The sequence below is a fragment of the Patagioenas fasciata genome, chromosome 22 (genome assembly GCF_037038585.1).
Source record: "Patagioenas fasciata isolate bPatFas1 chromosome 22, bPatFas1.hap1, whole genome shotgun sequence".
Lineage (NCBI taxonomy): Eukaryota > Metazoa > Chordata > Aves > Columbiformes > Columbidae > Patagioenas > Patagioenas fasciata.
The window spans coordinates 2,286,982-2,308,195 of NC_092541.1; the positions used below are offsets into that span (position 1 = coordinate 2,286,982).

At 48.5% G+C, this 21,214-nt stretch overlaps 1 protein-coding gene and 2 long non-coding RNA genes across 7 annotated transcripts in view; 1 reads left to right on the top strand and 2 right to left on the bottom strand.

Moving 5' to 3' along the window:
- Positions 1 to 5,395, bottom strand: part of LOC136111994 (uncharacterized) — a 15,467-nt gene extending 10,072 nt beyond the window's left edge. For 2 of the 5 annotated variants that reach the window (XR_010652788.2, XR_011742184.1), the window contains exons 1-3: positions 2,015 to 3,028; positions 405 to 648; positions 218 to 312 (exon numbers count right to left, since the gene is read on the bottom strand). This is a non-coding gene — a long non-coding RNA (uncharacterized lncRNA). Of the gene's footprint in view, positions 1 to 217; positions 313 to 404; positions 649 to 1,575; positions 1,857 to 2,014; positions 3,029 to 4,679 lie in introns of those variants that run through there. The other 3 variants (XR_011742182.1, XR_011742183.1, XR_010652787.2) reach the window with 3 other exon arrangements.
- FBXO47 (F-box protein 47) lies at positions 4,930 to 16,510 on the top strand. Its single transcript, XM_065856429.2, has 11 exons — positions 4,930 to 5,041; positions 6,745 to 6,951; positions 7,373 to 7,543; positions 11,023 to 11,099; positions 11,641 to 11,718; positions 12,163 to 12,271; positions 13,100 to 13,276; positions 13,854 to 14,000; positions 14,468 to 14,610; positions 15,040 to 15,199; positions 15,603 to 16,510. Exons 2-11 carry the CDS (start codon positions 6,771 to 6,773, stop codon positions 15,713 to 15,715), a joined length of 1,356 nt encoding a protein of 451 aa, XP_065712501.1. The 5' UTR covers positions 4,930 to 5,041; positions 6,745 to 6,770; the 3' UTR covers positions 15,716 to 16,510.
- Positions 16,511 to 19,585: 3,075 nt separating this feature from the next.
- On the bottom strand, positions 19,586 to 20,895 carry LOC139829608 (uncharacterized). Its single transcript, XR_011742181.1, has 2 exons — positions 20,333 to 20,895; positions 19,586 to 19,879 (listed from the first exon to the last, which is right to left on the bottom strand). It is a non-coding gene; the product is annotated as an uncharacterized lncRNA (long non-coding RNA).
- Between the last annotated feature and the right edge of the window lie 319 nt (positions 20,896 to 21,214).

A 21,214-nucleotide genomic window follows, 5' to 3' on the forward strand; every position in this document is an offset into this window, starting at 1 on the left:
GGGAGCAGATTGCTCCAAAAGGACCTGTGGGTGGTGGGATAACATCTCCAACAGATGCACAGCTCGGAACCTGCGTTCTCCAAGTGCTGCGGAATTGAGCTTTGGTTACGACCGGGAGCGGGGAATTGGTTGGATATTAAATGTCTTTATGCCTCGAGTTGAGAAAGGAAGGATGGGAATCATTCCCTTTCTCTGTTAATATTTGTGGAATACTTACAGATGCCCAAGGGAAAGGTGTTTCCAAGGGGGGTGGGATTATGGGTGGCTCCAAACCTCATCCACGTGTCCATCGCAGCGGCTGGGTTTCCATCCCTAAAAGAATTAATATTTCAGGCAGGTAATTGCATAGGAAACTCACAGCCCAACTCTTCATCCCCTCATCAGTCTGAATTATAGTTACTAACCCAAAGGCTACGCTAAAATCGTGGTGACGCCACCACTGTCACCTTGCTCGTGGTTTCCAATGGCTCAGGGATGTTTCTGCCTCCACAAATTATCAATTTAAGCTCCGCACGACTCTCCCGAATGGCAGATAATGGGAAGATTAGAGGGTGGCATCCTGTAGAGTGATAATTATCAGCACAGCTCCCAATAAAACGAGGCTCAAAACAGGCTGGGGCTGAGGAAGCAGGAGCCACCTGCATGTTTCTGCAAGAAAAACAACAATAAAATCAGACTTTGCGATCTTAAAACTCTGAGCGGATCAAAACACACACATCCCCGCGCTGGGCCCTTCGCCACCCCTAAATCAGAAATACCAGCCAAGGAGGTGATTTTAGCCTGAGAATTCGTTAAGGATGAGACAAAACAGTGACTTAATTCGCTCCATATCCTCACACAAGGCCTGTGCTGGATGAGTCAACGATCCCCCGCTAATTGAACATTTTGATAATTTCGTAACAAGCCTTAAAGTGCTTCAAGTGTAAGCGCAAGGCTGCATCTCAGCGCCTTCAGAGCACTGCGGAGCTCAGGGAAACCTCGGGGGAGATCCAACATTCGGCAAACGAGGGACAAACCTGATTTAAACAGAGTAGGTGTGGACGAGGTTTTACTGCCTGAGGCCGCACGTGGAGTGACACAAAACCGCGATTTATTATTATTATTATCATTTCCATTTTGTAACGTTCATAGCGCATTAGATGCTGTTGTTATTAACGCTGGTCCTAGCAATTTTTCCAGTGTTCTCTTTCGGCTCCCACCACATTCGGTGTTTTCTTCTAATTCAAGCAACCACACCAGAATAACAAGGATATTTGAAAAGCTGAATCCATCACAGTCCCGCTCTTGGCATTTAAATGCACCAGAGACAACGGATTTCTACCCTCGCACGTTGGGCAAAGATAACTAAGTTACACAAGACAAGGCCACTCATGCATAGAATAAGCGGTTAGCACTCAACAGAACGGTCACCGTGTTTATAACAACCTAATTGTGCTTTTTTTCCTTATTAGTTTCTATCCCATCATCACAAACCAGTTGACAAACACTGACCGGATTACAGAGCCCCAAGTGAAAAAACAAAACAAGCGTGGCTCGCTCGGGCGATGGAAAACAAACAGGAGATAAGACTTTTACCACACAACGCAATTAAACCGCAGAACTGTTGCTGTCGTTAATTACGCTGATCACTGTGTAGTCAGACGTATTTATAGGTCCAGGATTATTAAACACAGGAGCCTGGATGGAGCTTCAGACCCAGGAAATCCTTAAACCCGTCAGGCTCCAGAGGCACCAGACGGATATTCCGCATCTGCCCTATTTTATTGTATTATTTCCCAAGCACTGGGCTGCTGTAACTACTCCAAACATCAATATTGGTGTAGACGAACAGTCGGAAATTCTTTATTCTGGCATTCCTGAAATGCAAACGGGCAAAACAACGATGGGATGAGGAGAATGACACTTAATGTACAACAGAATTACTGAAGCGATTAGAGGGGCGGAATGCAATTGTACAGCCAGACGGCACAGAAATGTCTTAAAAGTGTGTGATTTCTGCACTTGTCTAATTTACCTTTTCAGAAAAATACTGTGATGATGGTGGCACCGTCACGGTGTTCTCGCTGTTCTTGTCACTTAAACAGCACTCAACAGACGACGCCGTAGCGTTATGTTCGGGGTTGCTCTCTGCTTTGCTTCTGTTTCGCTGAAAAAAGCTCTTCCTTCAATAAAGCTCCAGAAAACAACCGAACAAACCAACAAACCAACTCTCTTTGGGGATGAGAAACTACCAGGGCAAAGTCCTTTAAAGCAGAGGCAGCGCTTTGCTGCCATCGTATGGGAGCTGCCTTTGGAGCAGCACAACAGCCTCTCCCCAGGGTTGCGTTATTACCCCCAAGAGAATGAGTTATTTACAGTCAGCCGCTTCAGAATTCCTAAAAATGAAGTGATTTTAAAATAGAGTTAATTAGCGAACACAAAGAACGGCGGCCTGCCGCGGTTTCCCTGCGATTGCGGCACCACGGAGCAGCGTGATTTCACGGTAATGGATTTGCAGGTGGTCACGGTCCCGTGTGGGCTGGTCCTGCAGCATCACGGTGCCAGAGTCCCCTGCATCGCCAGGGCCTGGTGTCATCGCTTGGGGACACGTTTTTCCTCAGCAAATTGAGTCATAGAAGCGTTTTGGCTGGAAAAGCCCCTCAAGATCACGGAGTCCAACCATAACCCACCCCTGGCGCTGCCCCGTGTCCCTGAGACCCTCATGTCCGTCTGTCCAACCCTCCAGGGATGGTGACTCCAGCACTGCCCTGGGCAGCCTGTTCCAATGCCCCACAGCCCTTTAGGGGAGAAACTGTTCCCCAGATCCAACCTCAACCTCCCCAGCACAACTTCAGGCCGTTTCCTTGCAGAACCCCCCAGGTCTCTCAGCCGCTCCCATCACACTTGTGCTCCAGGCCCTTCCCCAGCTCCGTTCCCTTCTCTCAACTCGCTGCAGCACCTCAAGGGGTTTCTGGGCGTGAGGGGCCCAGCACCGCCCGGGGATCCGCGGTTTGAACGCTAAACCACCGCTCACCCGCCTCGCTCCGAAATGGAGACCGAACAGAGTTAATTATTCATGAGGGGGCGGAGCAACGTTGACAACGTGACAGGCTGGACCGCGCTTTCCGCGAGGGCGGGCACTAATTAATTATTCATGAAGGGGGCGGAGCCAATGGGGCGGGAGAGCCGTGTGCGAGGCCCCGCCTCCCGTTCCCGCCCTCCCCGCGCTGAAAGGGGCAGCGGGCGAAAAGGCGGGAAAGCAAATGTGACAAACAAACCGGCGCAAAACCCGCGGAGTGGCGCGGAATTATTAACGATACCAATAAAACACTCCTGGGATAAAACACCTCTGTTGCCTGTAGTGATTTCTTCCCCCCAGCAGGTGCACGACCACCACCAGCCCCACGACAACCACCGCCCTGAAACTGAACTGGGTTTTCTTCCCTCTTTGCAAACATTCCTGCTCCCGAGTAGAACACACAAGGTGTGCCTGTCTACACTACTATGCACAGACCCCACTCTTCTAGCCCCAGTAGGTAGTGAGCTTTGACCGAAACCATGCTTTAAAAAGTTAATTTTAAATAATAATAATTTTAAATATATATTTTTCCTCTTATTTTCCCCTCAGGGACAGTGGCACCGTGCTCACTGGAGGCAGCAGGGCCTGCTCACCCCGCACCCCCCATTCCTCTGCTGCTCCCTCAGAGGGAGCCTGGTGATTTCCCTGAGGTAAAACAGAGCTCAAAAGGTGTCGTCTGTAAGTAGGCACCGACTGCGAGACCTCCTCCATCCCCTGTGTGTAGATTTGGGGGTGCAGCTCCCCAATTTTGTTCTTGCTGTGAGGGACGGGGCCGGAGGGTGGAGGAGAACGCGGCCTGGCTGGTCATTCGGCCTAAAGTTCTGTCACAGCCCGGCTAAACCCGACCCAAAAGCACAGGTAAAAGGCAAAATATAACCCACTCCCTCAAATATCGCGGTCTCAGGAGCAAACCCACGAAACCTGAGGAAAATAAAAGCAGATGTTGATGTTTTCCCTCCAACCGGACCCTCAAGCAGCCTTTTCCCTCACAACAAAAAATCCCCGTCACCACCAGCAGCGGGGTCAGGGTTCCCTGAGATTTGCTTTCTATTCCCAGTTATTCGCCAATTTAGATGTTTACGGCACTAGTCTGCGCTACCAAGCTGATGTAGAAACTTTAGCATCAATAAAAATACGGGTTTTGTAAATTGTTGGTGTAGGCCGGTGTAACAAGTACTAATGTAACTCCACGGCTGCACTTGGTGCTCTGAGGTTTGTTATCCCTCACTTTTACGGTTTTATTTGTGCTGACAAATAAAGAGAAAAATGGGGGGGGGGGGGAACATAAAGAAAGAAACCCTGTTGAGTTAATATTCGAAGCAATAGGTTTTGTGCTCGGTGTGATGAGGCAGGCAAACGGAAATGTTCCAAACCAATCTCCAAAGTAAACAACCTTTTGCAATAAATGTTTGCCAAATGCTAAAACAGAGCTGGGAGAAATATCAGGACAAAAGTGCATCCATTAGCGGGAGTTTAGCGACTGCTTAAGGGCAAGAAACTTCCTAGAGGGGGTTGAAAGTTGATCTTTCTGCCTTGTAAACAAATTAGCTTATAGCAACAAATAAGATGACCCTTCTTGGTTAATGTTATGAGTTTAGCTTGTTAAATATTTAACGTTTACCTTTCAATTTTCCAGTGTGGATTAAGCAGTTCTCTAAACAAGCGGTATCCCAGCAGCAGATGGAGATGCACAGACCATTGCCCGGCTCTGGCTCAACTCCCTGAGAAATAAAAACCACGTTAAGTCAAAGAGGAAACAAATGGGAGCTTTCAGTAAAGTCCCTAAGCTTTGGCTTCGAACCTTGCTGCTTGTACTCAGTTTTATTTGCATTAATCTTTATCTAGCTCTGCTCTAAATTCAAATAGCGGTAGTCAATTCAGCTTCAACCAAGTTGAATAGGAAAAGGCCAGAATTGGCTGAGTGTGTCTGAAAACCTCCCCCGTGGCAAAGTATTTTCTATATAACACAATTGCAGACCCAAGGTAAGATTTTCCAAAAAACGCTTAAAGAAACCATAAATCCTTAGGGTACCGTCCTGCTAAAGACAGCAAGGGGAGAGGGGGAGGAAAAGAAAGTATCATAGCATTGCAACTTTATTTCTAAAGCACGAATCAGAAATACGCATCAGATTTAGCCCCTCTCGAACCAAGCTGGGTGTTCATAAAAAGGAGCGGAGCTGCTGTGTGTATCACACACAAGGAATTCGAGTTGTGTTGAATCCACAGTCACACGTCTAAAATTTCCACTGACTCCAGACTTTGCTGACTTCGCTTTTAGAACATAAACATTTTTTTTTTCCCATGTAGCCGTATGTTTATCTATAGGTGGTTTCTCGATTGTTCTTAAAGGTGCGACATCAATTTTCTGCCTCACGCTTTAACACTATAAAAGCCTAATAAACCGTGAATTTTCGGAGCAGCTACGCTTGCTCAGGGGCCTTGTGAAGGTTTAAACTACAAGCTCCTTTAGCCAGCTAGAATTATACCGTACCTAAATTAAAAATGCTCCCAGTGAAGTAGAACTTCCTTAAGCAGACAATGCGAACTCTATGCAGCGCACAAGCTCGAGTCAGCCAAACCCATTTGTAACACTTTTCATGAAATGCCCCATATTCTTTCGGCTGTCGGCACAAACAGTGCTCCCATTGTGGACGGGGTCATTTTGCTCAGTGGCATATTAGAAAGGTCTGGCTTGCGTGCTTTCCTGATAAATATGAAAGATGTTTGGAACTTGTTTTCTGTAATTTTTGTAAATTTTTAATCTTTGAAACAATGGGGTCTATTCTGTGAGCGTATTTCCCACTGATGGTAACTGGGATGTTGCTCTGCAGCTTGGACGGGCTCCAGTTCTGTTACTGCCAGCTCTTGTAATTATCCTGCAGCACTCGTTTGCTTTGCCAATTTCCCTGAAGCCTCAGCTGCTGGAATCGAGAAATAGTCTGAAAAATCTCAGTTCAAAATAGAGGTAACGAGTCACTAACTCTCATTGTCGCCTGACAATGTGAATTGTCCCTGCTCTAGAGACTCAGGAACCAGAGGGCAAATCAAAAGAACGTATTTATTGATCCTTTAAAACTCATTACTTTACAGACCCTCATCAACTCGGCTTTGCCTGGGTCACTGGGTATGTTTTAGATAGCAATACTGTATCATTTCTTTGCATCTCACCCATGTAGTCATTATATGAAATTAAGCCATGTATTGACCTAAATGCTGGAGGAAAAAATGGTTTGAAGCATCACTTTGTTAATCTCTCTTTTTGGTCGTATGCAAACGTGTATAAGTAGTTATCACTGTAAAGGAATCACATCATAGGAAAATGATTCCAATGACATCTCTATAACTTTTTTGTTGAATAATTAGTGTAAGAAGGTAAGAGAAGGTTAATTACTGTAGATTGTACCATTGGATCTACTTCCTCAAGAGTTTCTATCTTCCCAACTTTCCCATCTCATATGATGTCCTCCAGAGCTTTTTTCCTCCTCTATGACCAGCTGAATACTCCATTCAGCTGGTATTTAATAAATCGCATGTCATGGCACTAAATTAAAACAAAAATCCTGTCCTTTCATAGGATTAACGTTCAGACTCCATTGCTGTGTCTACAGTAGCGATTTCCCCTTTGCCCAGGTTCGGCTGCACTATTTTCCTCCTCTGAAAACAGGACTTTTGTCTTTTCCTTGCAGGTTGAATTGAGGGGGCTAACAGAGCGATGACGTCCACCGCAGGGCCTGGCTACGCCCCGGCTCCCAAACCGAAATCACAGCGCAGCGGCCGCCGCTGCAGACGCCGCAGCAACACCTTGGACACCGATCCCCAGTCTCCGTCCACACTTGGGTATTTTCAAACCCTCCCGCTAGAGATCTTTCAAATGGTGTTGAATTATCTGCCAGGTGAGAATACAACAAGAACCGTATTAATTCCAATTTTTGAAAACTACCAGAAAAGTTTTCCATGCAGAAAATGCCATTATTATTCAAAATGCTTAACTTTTAGCTACTTGAAGTCATTTTATGTGACTTATTCTCTAAACTTTCAGCTTTTATGTATGAAGAAGCAAATGACCAAAATTTAAATTATAATTACAAACTAATTGAAGTGTTTTTTGCCTATTATGCATGAAAAGTATTCCTTAGGTCTATGCATTTCTAATTACTACAGCCTGTTGGCACAAGAAGTAAACAGTAATTAAATTGCTTTACTTGTGAATCTTATTTCTTGGCCTATTTTTGAAGTCAGGTGAAGTTATTGACTAGCGATCAGCATTTTTCTTGCGGTAAAGGTTGACAAGGGTCCTGGGTTTTGCCTTTGCAGTGAAGGATATCAGCATGCTGAGCATGGTGTCGAAAACCATCAGCAACCGCCTCATTAATTACATCTCAACCCCATCAGGAAACCGAAGGCTCTTACTGCAAGACTTTCACAACCAGGAGCCACCTGGCAAGAGAGAGGGATCCTGTATTTTAGAGCACTACAAGTCTCTAGGTGATCTTTTAATGCACATACTAACAATTAGAGGAGAACCAAGCTCAAAAGGTTTCTTCTATGTAAAATGCTGAGGATACAGCCCAAATCTTTTGTGCAGCTCCAGAGGGAAGTTCCTCCCCAAACCATTAACCAGAAGGAGGAGGAGGGAGGAATTACCTGAAATAATTCCAAACCCTCTAAGTTATGGAAAAAATAATGTATGTTCTGCCTCCTCTGTGTTTATTTTTTTCCTATTAAACGCCAAGCAGGGGCTGGGCAGAGGATCAGCTCTCAGGAGTAGGTGTTTCCAAATTCAATGTGTTTGGACGCCACCGCTGGAAAGCGCAGCAGAAACCGAGCCTCCCCAGGCCCCACACGAGCTGCAGGAATTTGGCTGCTCCGGCCGCCTTCGCGTGTCGCTTTGGAGTAGTTCGCATTCCTCAGTCTGGGAAATGTAGCCGCAGCACTTAAACTCAGCCTAATTCTGCAGTGACGGCCAAGAGCTGCCATCGGAAAGCCTGCTCGGGACGAGTCGCAGATTGTGTTCCGCTTCTTGGAAAATAAATAGTGCCCATCACAAAAGTGTTATCACAGTTGCTGAGTAGCATTCTCCTTGGCAGCTTTGTAGCAAAGACTGAAATGGGAGGAAAACCACATTTTCCTCTCACTCTCAGCTTCAAGGCAATGTGAAAATGTTTGAACTTTTGCTGCCGTGGTCTATTGTGTGCTAACCAAGCCCATTTTTGCTCAGACCTCTTTTAGCATAAGGTAATAGGAATCTAGATCAAACTAATGTGGGTTCGATGGTGATGAGAAGTGCTGTGCAGCCTCAAATTCAAAATTGGTTGCTTTTTAACTCTGCCGCTAATTTTTAAAACACATCGATTGTAATTCATTCAGCCTCTCAGAAATGAAGCATTCCTTCTTGCGCATCTTGAACACTGAACGTTTTCTTCAGCCACCCACTGTCAGTGTTGTTCTATCAGAGAAACAAATCACAGAATCAACTGGATTGGAAAAGCCCTCAGAGATCATCCAGTCCAACCCTTGGTCCAACTCCAGTCCATTGACCAGATCGTGGCACTAAGTGCCATGGCCAATCTCAGTTTAACAACCTCCAGGGCCGGTGAGTCCAGCACCTCCCTGGGCAGCCATTCCAATGCTGACCACTCTCTCTGTATGGAATTTCTTCCTAATCTCCAGCCTCAATTTCCCCTGGCAGAGTTGAAGCCCATGCCCCCTTGTCCTATTGCTGACTGCCTGGGAGAAGAGCCCAATACCCCCTGGCTAGAACTGCCCTTCAGGTCGTTCTAGAGAGTGCTGAGCTCACCTCTAAGCCTCCTCTTCTCCAGACTAAACAGGCCCAGCTCCCTCAGCCTCTCCCCACAGGGCTTGTGTTCAAGTCCCTTCCCCAGTCTTGTTGCTCTTCTCTGGACCCGCTCCAGCACTTCAATCCCTTTCCTGACCTGAGGGGCCCAGAACTGAACACAATACTCCAGATGTGGCCTCCCCAATGCAGAGTACAGGGGAAGGATCACTGCCCTTGTCATGCTGACCCCGCTATTTTGGATACAGGACAGGACACCATTGGCCTTCTTGGCCACCTGGGCACACTGTTGGCTCATGTTGAGCTTCCTGTCCATCAGTCCCCCCAGGTCCCTTTCTGCCTGACTGCTCTCCAGCCACTCTGTGCCAGCCTGGAGCACTGCAGGGGGTTGTTGTGGCCAAAGTGCAGGACCCGCCACTTGGCCTTGTTGAACTTCATCCCATTGGAATCGGCCAATTTTTCCTGTCTATCCAGATCCCTCTGCAGAACCCTCCTGCTGGCTGGGTCTGATCCCTTGTCCATCCTGAAGGTGCTGTGTGATTGCATTCAGGATGATCTGCTCCATAACCCTGCCAGGCACCGAGGTCAGGCTGACAGGCCTGGAGCTCCCAGGGTCAGCTTTGCAACCCTTTTTGTGGGTTGGGGTAACATTCACCAATTTCCAACCCTATGGGACCTCCCCAGTGAGCCAGGACTGTTGGAGGATGATGGAGAGCGGCTTGGCGAGCTCTTCTGCTCCCTCATCACCCTGGGATGGATCCTGTCTGATCCCACAGACTTGTGAGGATCCAGATGGCTCTGTAAGTCACCAAATTACATCCTAATTTGATCCATATTAATTTACTGTCACCTAGCTGATTTTTTTTTTTAAATGTATGCTTGAAAAAGAAATAAAATGATACCCCGGTTAGCTGCAGAATTACAAGTATGATTTGAACTTAAGACATTAAATAAAGGCATACACAAGGTAAAGGAACTCTGTTAAAGTCATTTAGACCAAAGACCTCCTGTTGTAAGCAATCCATGTAGGTTTTGAGGTATCTTAAAATAATCTTAGTGTTTTATTTTTAAAGTGAAACCCGAAACCCCGCAATTCTTTAAAAAATAAAAAAAAAATCAAAATTAGTTTGGGCTTTGTAGTAATGGCATATAAATAGCAAATTGTCACTTAAATGTAAGCGTGAAGCCATCGCTATCACAGGCCTGGTAGTAAACCCACGAGATATTCAAAATATAAGGATCATTGGCAATATCTGTGTCAGCAGCGGAAGGCTCAGGAGAACGTTTCTGTTAAGAGGTCAGTTGCAAAATCAATATTTACTTTACAGCAGGAAAGACCGGACTCAGTGGGAAAAATTCATTCCCATTCAGAGACCCCAAACCGCGTCTGCACGTGACATAAACCTCACTGAAACCCAGAGGGCTGCGGTCATGGTAAAACCTTCCAGTCCTTGTGATGGGCTCAGAATTCCATTGTTTAACATGGACTTGAACTATAAATAATCACAGCACTGCCCTTCTGTGCAGGGGGTTTCCTGTACCAAACCAGGAGCAATAGCTTTTACTCAAACCTTTCTACCCAACGTAATTTTTCCCCATATTGGTGGCTGGATTCTGATTTGCAGCCGCGCTGTCTTAACACCCTCAACTGTTCTTCGCTTGGACCCTCCAAAGTCCAATCAACACAAAATTGCCCTGACTGAGCTTTGAACCCTGTCCTAAGCCGAAGAATAAATTCTCTCTGCCATGTGGAAACACTAACGCTCTTGTAAAGAAGGGAAGAGTCAAGTTAGAACCACAGCAAATGCATAAAGCACTTTTTGAGAGCGGAGAACTATGCATTTCAGAGGAGACTGACAATTCTGGCGGGGAAAAAAGAAGTTGTTGGTTTTGTTTGTCTTCCCATCTCAGTTCTGTATAGGAAAATCATTTTACTGCTTCGCTATGTTTTACGTTAACGCAGTTCAGAGCGTTTTCTTTATAGAGCATGTGGCTTTCTTGAGAAAATGTTGGAAGCTCAGCTTTCTATGATGTCAGGAGAAAACCAGCGCACCCCAGGGTGCTGTTAACAGAGGTGCAACAGAGAACATTGGTTTCCAGTATTTTTAACAGCCATAACTGTGCCACATATGTACGCTCATCGTCATGTACGCATCTGTTTTCTTCCCAGGATTGCTGTTTAAGAGATGCACGCTCCTGCTGCCCACCAAAGACAGGCTCAAGTACATGCACAAGGTTCTCTCCGAAGTAAGTTCACGTTCCTTTCGCTGCCACTTGGACTCGTCCCTGGCACTCGCGCCACCGTTTCTAGAACTGCTACTTGAATTATGCCTTTTGCTGTCCCTTTGCTGCATTTATTACTCCTGGGTAAGGAATTGATTGATTTGAAATCAGTCTCTTTTCAATGACGATAGAAAAGCCTAAGCCAGCATGTTGAACACAAGGTTGCTCTGCTGAGATTTCATTTGTCACCATCAGTGGTTTCCAATTTTTCCTCATTTTGTGGACTATCAGAAACTGCTCAGTGGAAGAGCACAGAAATTTTACTCTCCTGAAAAGAGAATTGCTCTTCTTAGGGACCTTTTGCACATCCATTTGACCACAGTTTTGAACTCAATACTAAGCCATAACACAGCTCCTATAACTCGTTTCGTTCCACAATAAGGAAAGGGAATCATTTGAATCTCTCTGATCACTATCGATGCACGCAAGTAGTACAGAGACTTTTCAATCACAATAATCAACTTATGGTCAATTAAGATAAATTACTCGTGTTTTGCACTTGCAGATTTCCTGTTTCAAACTTATTGGCTGCCCGAGGCCTCTGCACTGTTTAGGGTTACAGTGCTATGGGATGTTTCTACAGGTACAGTATCTTTATGGAGAGAAGGCAAGTATTACAAATATTAAACAAATTAAGGTAGTTTCCTAAATTAATCTGTGATTTTGCAAGATATTTAGAAGTATAAGATGCTTTTGAGGCTTAGGGTGTGTGTGTGTGGGGATATTTATTCACACAGCTCTCTGAATTTCCTTTCTGGCTGTTGAAAGACATGGGAGAAGGGGAGCTTTTCATTACACAGCTTCAGACTCACAAATCAAGAGCAGAGGTGGTTTAGTTTAGAAGTAAATGGCTGTTCACATCATATGCCAGAATATTAGTGTTAGCTCATGGCAGCTTAAAAGTCATAATAATAAAAGTCAGTGTCAAATGAATTGGTTCAGCAATCTACAGCTTATTTACTGCATTGTGATCTACATCTATGGCTCAACCTATTAATTTTTACCCCCTTTCTTTTGTGATCTTCAGATCCTAACAGCAGGCTGGGATGAACTGGAGTGTCACCGCGTGTTCAACTTCCTCTGCGAGCTCAGCAATTTACCCCGTAAAGTGCAGATAGTGGTCAGCAGCAAACCAGGTAATCACCAGAGCAAAAACCCCACAAAATCAAAGCGCACTATCCTGGAGGAGTCAGAAGATGGATCTTGATTACTGCAAACAAAATGTGGCTCGAATAGAGAATGTTTTAGCTCTGCTAAGCCTTGCAGCACCAAACCTTTCCCGACTCTCGTGTCCGCTCCATTAGCTTTAATATTACACAGAAAGCGGGCACTTAAAGCAAATATTTGCCCTTTGCATAGATAAATACAGCTATTTTTTCTTCACTAAAAGTCCTTTTCTCTTTGACATCTATTCTGTAGTGGAGAGAGTTGTCTTGAGAGGCATTTAGGGTTTTCTTTTAATCCTTCCATTATCAAACCCATGTGTAAATTGTGCATATACCCAAACGCTATAATGGACTTGAATCTTTCCTGCTGTAATCAACGCAGAAATAAAGCGATGCGGTAAAACGTGGCGCACGCCCCTCGAGGAGTTCTCACGTCACCCAGCACAGACGGGGTGTTTCTGTGCAACCCTTCACACGCAGCCACGTCCACACTTCCTCCCGTTTCCACGTACCAAGGCCAAACAAAAGAAAACCAAACCACGGAGCTGAGAGTCCCTCAAGACACGCAGGAGCTGCTGTGGGCAGCAGATGGGTCAGCGATAGATTCCGCGGCCTGAATTAGCGCAACGTATCCAAAAGAGCCAAAATTGGGAAGTAACAGCTCAAAATTTAATTAAATCACCTTAGATGTTCTTGAGCAGCTTTAAGAAAATCCTCCTTCCTACGAAAAACACAAAGTGATCGTCTATATTGTGTGAAGCTTGATGGATTTGTAATATCTCCATTCTTTCACCCCAGGAAGCGCCCGAAAACTGGAGCTGCGCATCAGGTTGTACTGTCGCAGCGTCTTGTTGAACCACTGGATTCACCGAAGCGATTCTGCCTTTTGGTTGACTCGGATTTTAAAGCCGTGGCCCATGGTTAACCAAGCTCGGCTGCTGTACATCATCTTTGGGCCGGTGTCCTCTCTCGATGGCGAGTAGTTGGGAAGGGGGGGCTTAATTTTCAATGGTTGTTCCCTGAGAATGACATTTCCTTGTGGGATGTAGCATTTCTGAAAACCAAGCTCTACGTGAGTAAAATGGAGCTGTATTGTCGAGAAAAAATTGCTCAGCTTAACCAGACCTCAACAACATACGTAAAATACATAAATAATATGTGGAGATATGCATATAAATATGTATATATCAAGTTTCGATATATATAAACATTTCTTCACAATACAAGTGAGGAAATTGCACCTCTGCTCTTCTCCCTGCTTAGGGCAGACTTAGGTCGAATGCATGTCAAAGAAGCAGCTGTTTCCCCAAAGAAAAGCATGCTTTCTCACTTAATTATCAGACCTGGGCGGGGGTTAATTGCCCTTTGAATCAATCTGCAACTATCAGTGTCGCTGCTGAAATGAGAAGAAAAGAATCCTGTTGCAAAGACTGAGTTGTGTTACCTGAATCCCCCTCCTCTAGCTCTGCTGTAAAACCACTTTAGCACCTTCCTTGTTCATAAAAAGTATATTTTGTCACTTAATAGCAGTTGTGATTAATATATTGCTCAGGACACGTGGTTTGGCAGAAAATGATAGAAGGACCAACAGATGAGACCAGCCTGAAAGGTCTGGCAGACGCGATTAAACTGCTGTACGACACAGAAGCGAGGGAATGGACAGCAGACGACGTGATCAGCCTCGTGGATGAGCTCTCAGGTGCGGCTTTGCCTTTGTCATTAATCCACGGGATTATGTGCTCGTGGCCTCCAGATCTGGGAATAAACCCTGCGATATTCCTTACAGTAGCTGTGGCAGCACTGGAAAAGTCATTACACTGGGTAGCTAGGGAGAAGACAGATTTGTGAGGCTCCGAAATTCCAGCTCTTTCCCCATTGTGAAATATTTTAAGAATCCACACAGACCTTTAAAATTCAAGTCTTGTCAAGCCGTGATTAAGGAAACCTTGTCCAAGTTGTGTAAGCAGAGAACATAATGTTGTTTGTTCAAGCCAAAATTCTACTGAACAGCGTTAACAGCGACGCTGAAAGATAGTTTGGGGTGAGATGGTATCACGGAGCTCTCACAAAGAGCTCTAGCTGTACTGCTGGTAAAAACTGAATATATGACTTCATTGTTTCTTTTTGTTCAAAGATCACTAAGTTTCTCTCTGTTTTATGACAAAGTTGTCCCCCGGGAGTGGCTCATGGAGAACAACGCTCGGCTGCTTATCCTGAGCGGGAACAACATCTGCTTCACGTTCATGGCCAGCAAAGCCGTGAACGGCCGGGCCGTGGAGCTGGCCAGGCTCGTGGTCTTCCTGGCCTTGGTGAGTACCCTGAGCCGAGCGGCTCAGCCCATTGGTCTCTTTACTCCCAGATTTATTCCCTCAAGCTTAAAAAACTCCTTCCCCACCTACTCCTACCAACCAGGAGTAGATCCAGCAAGAGGCTCGGTGCTTTTCCACCCTCTGGGCCCCGTCCAGCACGGATTCTGCGAGGTAGTAAACCTGTTCCTTGGGGAGAGGCACCACTAAAACGTTGAGAATTTCCTCTCTTAACACGCCAGCGAGAACAACCTGTGTGTCTCATAACCCTCATCCTCATGGATCCCTTCCAACTCTATGATTCTATGAACAAACCCGAATTTTCCAGGCCGGGCTGCAAAAGATGCATTAGAACCAATAGTTAATTCTAAGACTTAACCTTGCCGCGCTCGTCATAAAAGGTGCGTTTCTAACATTCCCTGTGCGCGCCAGGTCTGCGAGAAGGACCTGTACTGCATGGACTGGGCTGTAAAGATGATGCAGAAGGTCTGCAAGGTTTTCAGCACCCCCGGCGAGAGGAACCACTTCCTGCAGTGCGTGGAGAACGCCTTCGCGCACTTGATCATGGACACGCTGCAGGCCGTGCTCTCCGGTAAGCCCGCCAGCTCCTTTTAGACCGAGTCTAAACACCAGCTTCCTGTTCAGCTCCACGAGCTGCAGTTGCTCCCTGTCCACAGCTCGTCAGCCCCAATAAAACCTCCGCACTGATTATGGGGATGAGCTGTAAAGATGAACGGCTCAGCTCCAACAGATTTTTGTTTTAATGTGCGATTGTTCTTGTCTGGCTTTGGATGAGCTGGCGAAGGAATTTTGGAGGGAGCCCCCTGTGTTATTTCCCAGCTGTCCCGCCGTCAGGTGCGGGAGCCGGTGCCTCATAAATCTCAGCGGAGGCTGCTGGTTCAGCCTCTGCTGACAACGCCAAAGGAGCAACATTTATCTTCAAAGGCGTCATTTAGTTTCACTAATCATTTTAAAATGTTTCTCTGCCCTGTTAGGCGATCGTGACGAAGAGGACAGCAGCTTTTTGAATTTGTTCCACCTCGTCAACGCACAGGCCAACTTCCATAAGGAAATTCTGTACCTGACCATGAGAAGCAGCAGCGTTTGATGCTCCGAATTTCACAGACCCTCCCTCTACTCCTGCTGGACTTTTCCATTTCTGTTTTTTAAGCATTTGCAAAGCAGCGTCCAGTTATTGCTTCGATTTATACCCCAGTAAGAGCTGGAGCACCAGCGGGAGAAGCCGGTGAGGTAAATGTGCGACCGTCACGAGCTCACGGAACGTTTTGGGGGATCTCTCAGCGTTCTGTGCTTTTTCCTCCTCTGGGAGCACAAACCACATTCTTTTCCCACTGTGGATGTTTGCAGACACAATAAAAACGACATGGTTTCCTATTCGATGCGTGCACACAAATTGAAGAATGTTATCTTAGCTCGGAACCAAAGACATTTTGAACTTTTAGTTTTGTTTTCCCTTGGGAATCGGAGGAGAAGGAGACGGACACGGTCAGAGAAGCTCAGCTCCACCTCCCCGCTTCGCCAGGGTCTCTCTCACGAACCCTTAGATCTACCATAGAAGCACTCCAGAGATTGTAACACAGGCTCAGCAGAAAGAGGCGATTCCAGAGCACAGTTTAACTGCTTTGATCAAGCAAGGCAACCTTCTTCCCCCAAAAAAACTACAGGTGAGGAAACATCAACTCCCTCTGCCCCCTAACCAACCCGTTCCAGTGTATTTGCCTTTCTAGGACTTAGCCGAGTTGAAGACACGTTAAATGCACACGGGCTAAGATCACTGTTTCACTGCAGTATATAAATGTTTGCTACTTACAAAAAGGTTTTGATCTTCTGCTCTATTACTTTAAAAAAGAAAAAATCTGTAACACAAAATAAAAAGCACTTACGTTCCTGTGCCTTGTTCACAACGTGGCTGTTTTCTCCATGTTATTAAAGAGCTGCCTCCTCCACCTAAATCACTTCCCAACCATCTCAGCCTTCCTCCAGGACCAGGTTTGAGCTGCTGGGACCCACGTTTTACCTTGGAAAACCAGCTTTCAAGTGGTGAAAACAGCTCAACGGTCCAAATTTATCCCAGCTGGCCCCAATTATTTCATCAGCCGCAAGCTGAGAAAGCTCGATAGGGATCCGCTTGGCAGTCTGCATGGTCAGGACTCTTGGTGACATTTGTTGGGTGCACAATGACGGGCAGGGTTTGGGAACATGGGTGGGTTTGCTGTGGATCTTTGTGGGGCACCGGCAGATGGCAGAGGGGAAACCGGCGTCCCCGGGACGAGCGGCTGCTGCAGCTGCTCCTGTGGCCCCTTTTCCCCCCTGGTAAAGGTTGGATTTAAAACCACGCTGCAATAAAACCCCCTGCGATTACATCTTATTTCTGAAAAGAAGAAAGCAAAACGCAAGACTCTCTGATATCGAGCCAGTGAGCCACCTCCAAAATGGTCATTAATGAACCCAAATCCCACGCTGCAACGCCACAGATTGCTACGGCTGCAAAGAAGCAAAGTGTAAGACTCCGGTATCGAGTCAGTGACCCGAACGCCTCCAAAATCATCGCTAATGAACTCAAAACACGCAGTGAGGCGCAGCCACGAATACAAACAGGCGGAATCCGGATCGTCACCGTCCCTCCCTCACACACGGGAATTGTCACCGATAAATAACCTGAGTGGCCAGAACCCGGAACGCCGGAGCGGAGGCTCAACCCGCCGGCTCTCTGGTGCGTGGTGGCTCAAAGTGGCTCCACCAGCGGCTCGTCAACCGTGGCCACAGACACAAGCAATTTGGCCAGCACAAGGGATACCATTGTGTGCTGACACGGGAAGAGTCGCCTCTTTGATTCCCCGGCGACGGAGACGAAACGTCAGCGCGGCCGGCGCTGGATCCTCCGGCAGCGCCAGTTTTAGGTGCTGCCAAGCGTGAAATGGTGGTGGTGTTGTTAATTACTATTAACCGCTCTTTTTCTTTACACGCACAACAGCCCAGAGTGTGTTTGGTGTTCATTTTTGCATTCACACCAGACGAGGACGTTCCCCCACAAAGGGTCGAAGCTCAAAGCCACCAAAGCAGCGCGTCCCAAACCAGTTTTGCTTGAACTGGGCAAAACCCTGGCCTTGCAGCCTTATTTTCCGGTGTTACCCTCTGATCACCTCTCGCAATTAAAGACCGCTAGGTAACGATGCCCAAGCGGGGAGCACCGTGCGCCAGAGGAGCTGGGACAAGATACAGTGATTTTTCTTCCGCTGCTGTTGTGGGGAGTGGATAAAACCCTCCCAAAATGAGAAGTGAAATCCCCACCCTGTGCCAGCGTAGCCCATTTTGGAGCCCGCTGACTGCGATCTGAGCTGCCCAGCGCCATGTCCCCCCACCATAGAGCTCTCCCTGTCCATCTGTCCGTCCGCACATCCCCTCGCCGCCCCAGCTCCCCCTTCCCTCTGGGTGCAGCTCAGGAAGGGCTCATTGCTCATCACAACCGGTTCCCAAAGGGAGGGGAGTGAGAGAAAACCACCGCTCCTGGTCTCACACTCAGCTGAGTTTCCATTCCACGCATTCCTCCTTACTCACTCTCTCTCAATCACTGCAGATGTTGACATCAGACACCACTCAGGCAGCGGAGGTTATAGAGAACATGACTTATGCTGCAGGAAATTCCTCCCAGAATATTTCAAGCTTCTGATTTTTCGACTATATTTGGTGGTGGAGCAGGGAGAAGCTTTTCTGTGGCCACAGTGCTGGGGCACCAAGAACCAACACCCCAGGGAGCAAAATCACCCGCGTTGTGTTTCTCGATGGAGTTTTACCCACGGTGTCAAACATTCACCGACTGCATCCAGTGTTCCCAGGCTCCGGAATTCCTCTTCTTTCTGGCATCACCGTCTTCTGAAAGCCCGATAGATCAATTCCACGCACCCCACGCTCACACCCACTCGTGCGATGGTCCCAGTGTTAATGGGACATGAACAGCTTTTCCCATTACAGATATTTCAGGTGTTTACTGCTTAAAAATATATATGTATATATATACCTGGGAGAGACCAGGGATGTGAAAACTGAGTCTTCTAGGAGGATGAAAGTTGCATCAAACAGCATCACATATGACTGAGGTGCAAGGGCAGGAAAAACCCTCCTGATGCCCCAAATACCCCCCCAGACCTTTTCAAACCAGGGTGAATTAAGCTCTGAAATGTTCTTTCCATCCCACAGAAAGTTCCATCATATTGGAAAGGTTCCTTTTTCTAATGTGCTGAGATGAACTGAGACCTTGCTGAGCACCCAAGAGGGACCTGAGGGAGGATTTGGGGACCTGAATGACAATTTGGGGACCTGAATGATAATTTGGGGACCTGGGTGAGGGTTTGGGGACCTGGGTGAGGATTTGGGAACCTGGGTGAGGGTTCGGGGACCTGAGTGAGGATCTGGGGACCTGGGTGAGGATTTGGGGACCTGGGTGAGGGTTCAGGGACCTGAATGATAATCTGGGGACCTGGGTGAGGGTTTGGGGACCTGAGGGAGGATTTGGGAACCTGGATGAGAATTTGGGGACCTGGGTGAGGGTTCAGGGACCTGAATGATGATTTGGGGACCTGGGTGAAGGTTCGGGGACCTGAATGACAATTTGGGGACCTGGGTGAGGGTTTGAGGACCTGAGTGAGGATTTGGGAACCTGGATGAGGATTTGGGGACCTGGGTGAGGGTTCAGGGACCTTAGTGAGAATTTGGGGACTCGGGTGAGGATTTGGGGACCCTCCAAGCTGGGGAGAGCCTGGTTTGGAGCCCGGAGCAGCAGCAGCACCTTGTGCTAAGGGACATGGGGGCGTCTTGCCATGGTTTGACCATTTCTTGTCCTTCTCGGGGTTCACAGGGAGCCCCGTGTCACCCCATGGCATCGGGGTTTGCTCCCCACCCTGTGTCACCCCATGGGATCGGGGTTTGCTGCCCCCCCGCAGACTCAGCACTCTTGCTCTCCCGGGCCATCCCGCTTTATTCCATTCCCTCCAAACATTTCTCATTAAAAATAGAAGCGCTTTCTAAAATTAAACCCGGCGCCTGCCCTCGGGAGGGTTCATCCCATGGGGCAGGACCCAGCGCATCCCCCCCCATCCCAGGGATGCGTCACCGGGAACAACGGGGGGACGTGTCCCTGGCCCCCAGGTCCCTTTGCCCGCGGTGCCGACCCCGTTTGCTCCTTGCCGGGCAGCCGGTTGCTCCGGGGGGGGGTCAAAGCTTTTCCAGAAGGTTCCGAGGGACCAGGCGGCGGCTGCGGAAGAGAAAGGAGATGCTGAGCTGGGCCCAGCGCTGGTGGAGGGAGGGGGATCCCCCCACCCCTTTTAAATGATGCAACCAGGGTCCCTTCTTGCTTCTCCCTGTTTCATTTCTCTCCCTTACGGGAACAAAAGCCGTCAGTTCGCGTTGCTGCTCTCTGAACGGCGGAGAAGCAGCTTTTCCAAAGGGGAAGGGGCTGATCAACCCCGCACAATCACCGCTGTGCATTTTGGTGGGCAAAGTGCCCTGATTTATATAAAATAACCCCCCTGCCCTCCTCGCACCCCGAGCAGGAAACAGCTGCGCCGGTGCTGTCAGCCCGGCCAGGCAGAGGGAGCAGCAGCCAAAGACAACAGCGTTACAAACAAAACAACCCCGTCCACCCCCTCCCCGGACACGTTTCTTCCCCAAAATGACACCCCGTTGGGACGAGGAGCACCCGGCTCACCTGGACGATGCTGCGGGGATGCCGCATCTCCCCCCCTCCCCGCATCCCTCTAGAGCATGTAGATGATGTAGGAGAGGATCACCAGGCCGATGATGGCAAAGAACATCAGGATGAAAATATCCAGCATGGTGAGCGAGCAGGCGGAGGGACCAGGGGAGCAGGGGAGCAGGGGAGGCCGGGCGGAGGAGCCGCCGCTGCGCCCGCCAGCCCCCGCGGCCCGGTGCCTCCTCCCCTCTCCTCCCGGCGCGGATCAGGATGCGGAGATGATGCTGGAGCTGACGGAGGCGGAAAAATAAAGGGATAAACCCCCACGGGAGGACGGGGTCGGGGGAGCCGCGGGTGGGGTCGGGGGAGCGCTCGGATGGGGTTGGGGGAGCCTCGGAAGGGGTCGGGGGAGCCGCGGTCGGGGCCGGGGGAGCCGCGGTCGGGGGAGCCGCGGATGGGGTCGGGGGAGCCGCGGTCGGGGTCGGGGGAGCCTCGGATGGGGTCGGGGGAGTGCTGGGATGGGGTCGGGGAAGCTTCGGATGGGGTCGGGGGAGCCGCGGTCGGGGTCGGGGGAGCCTCGAATGGGGTCGGAGGAGCGCTGGGACGGGGTCGGGGGAGCCGCGGTCCGGGGAGCGCTGGGATGGGATCGGGGAAGTGCTGGGATGGGGTCGGGGGAGCCGCGGTCTGGGGAGCGCTGGGATGGGGTCGGGGGAGCCTCGGACAGGGTTGGGGGAGCGCTGGGATGGGGCTCCCGGAGGCACCGCGGGAAGGCGGCTTTGTCCCTGCTGCTTCCCACCCAAACCACTGCCCAGTTTAGGGGTGTTCGTGGCGATGCCACCCCCCATTTACCACTGGGAAAGGGGACATCCTGTGGGGAACGAAGCAAAAATAAACCCG

Excerpts from the sequence above, each read along its gene's own strand:
- FBXO47 (XM_065856429.2), top strand. The coding sequence starts at position 6,771 with ATGACGTCCACCGCAGGGCCTGGCTACGCCCCGGCTCCCAAACCGAAA. Across the intron at positions 14,001-14,467 it reads CCTCGTGGATGAGCTCTCAG|TTGTCCCCCGGGAGTGGCTC; the intron begins GTGCGGCTTTGC and ends TTTATGACAAAG. Across the intron at positions 15,200-15,602 it reads GCTGCAGGCCGTGCTCTCCG|GCGATCGTGACGAAGAGGAC; the intron begins GTAAGCCCGCCA and ends CTGCCCTGTTAG.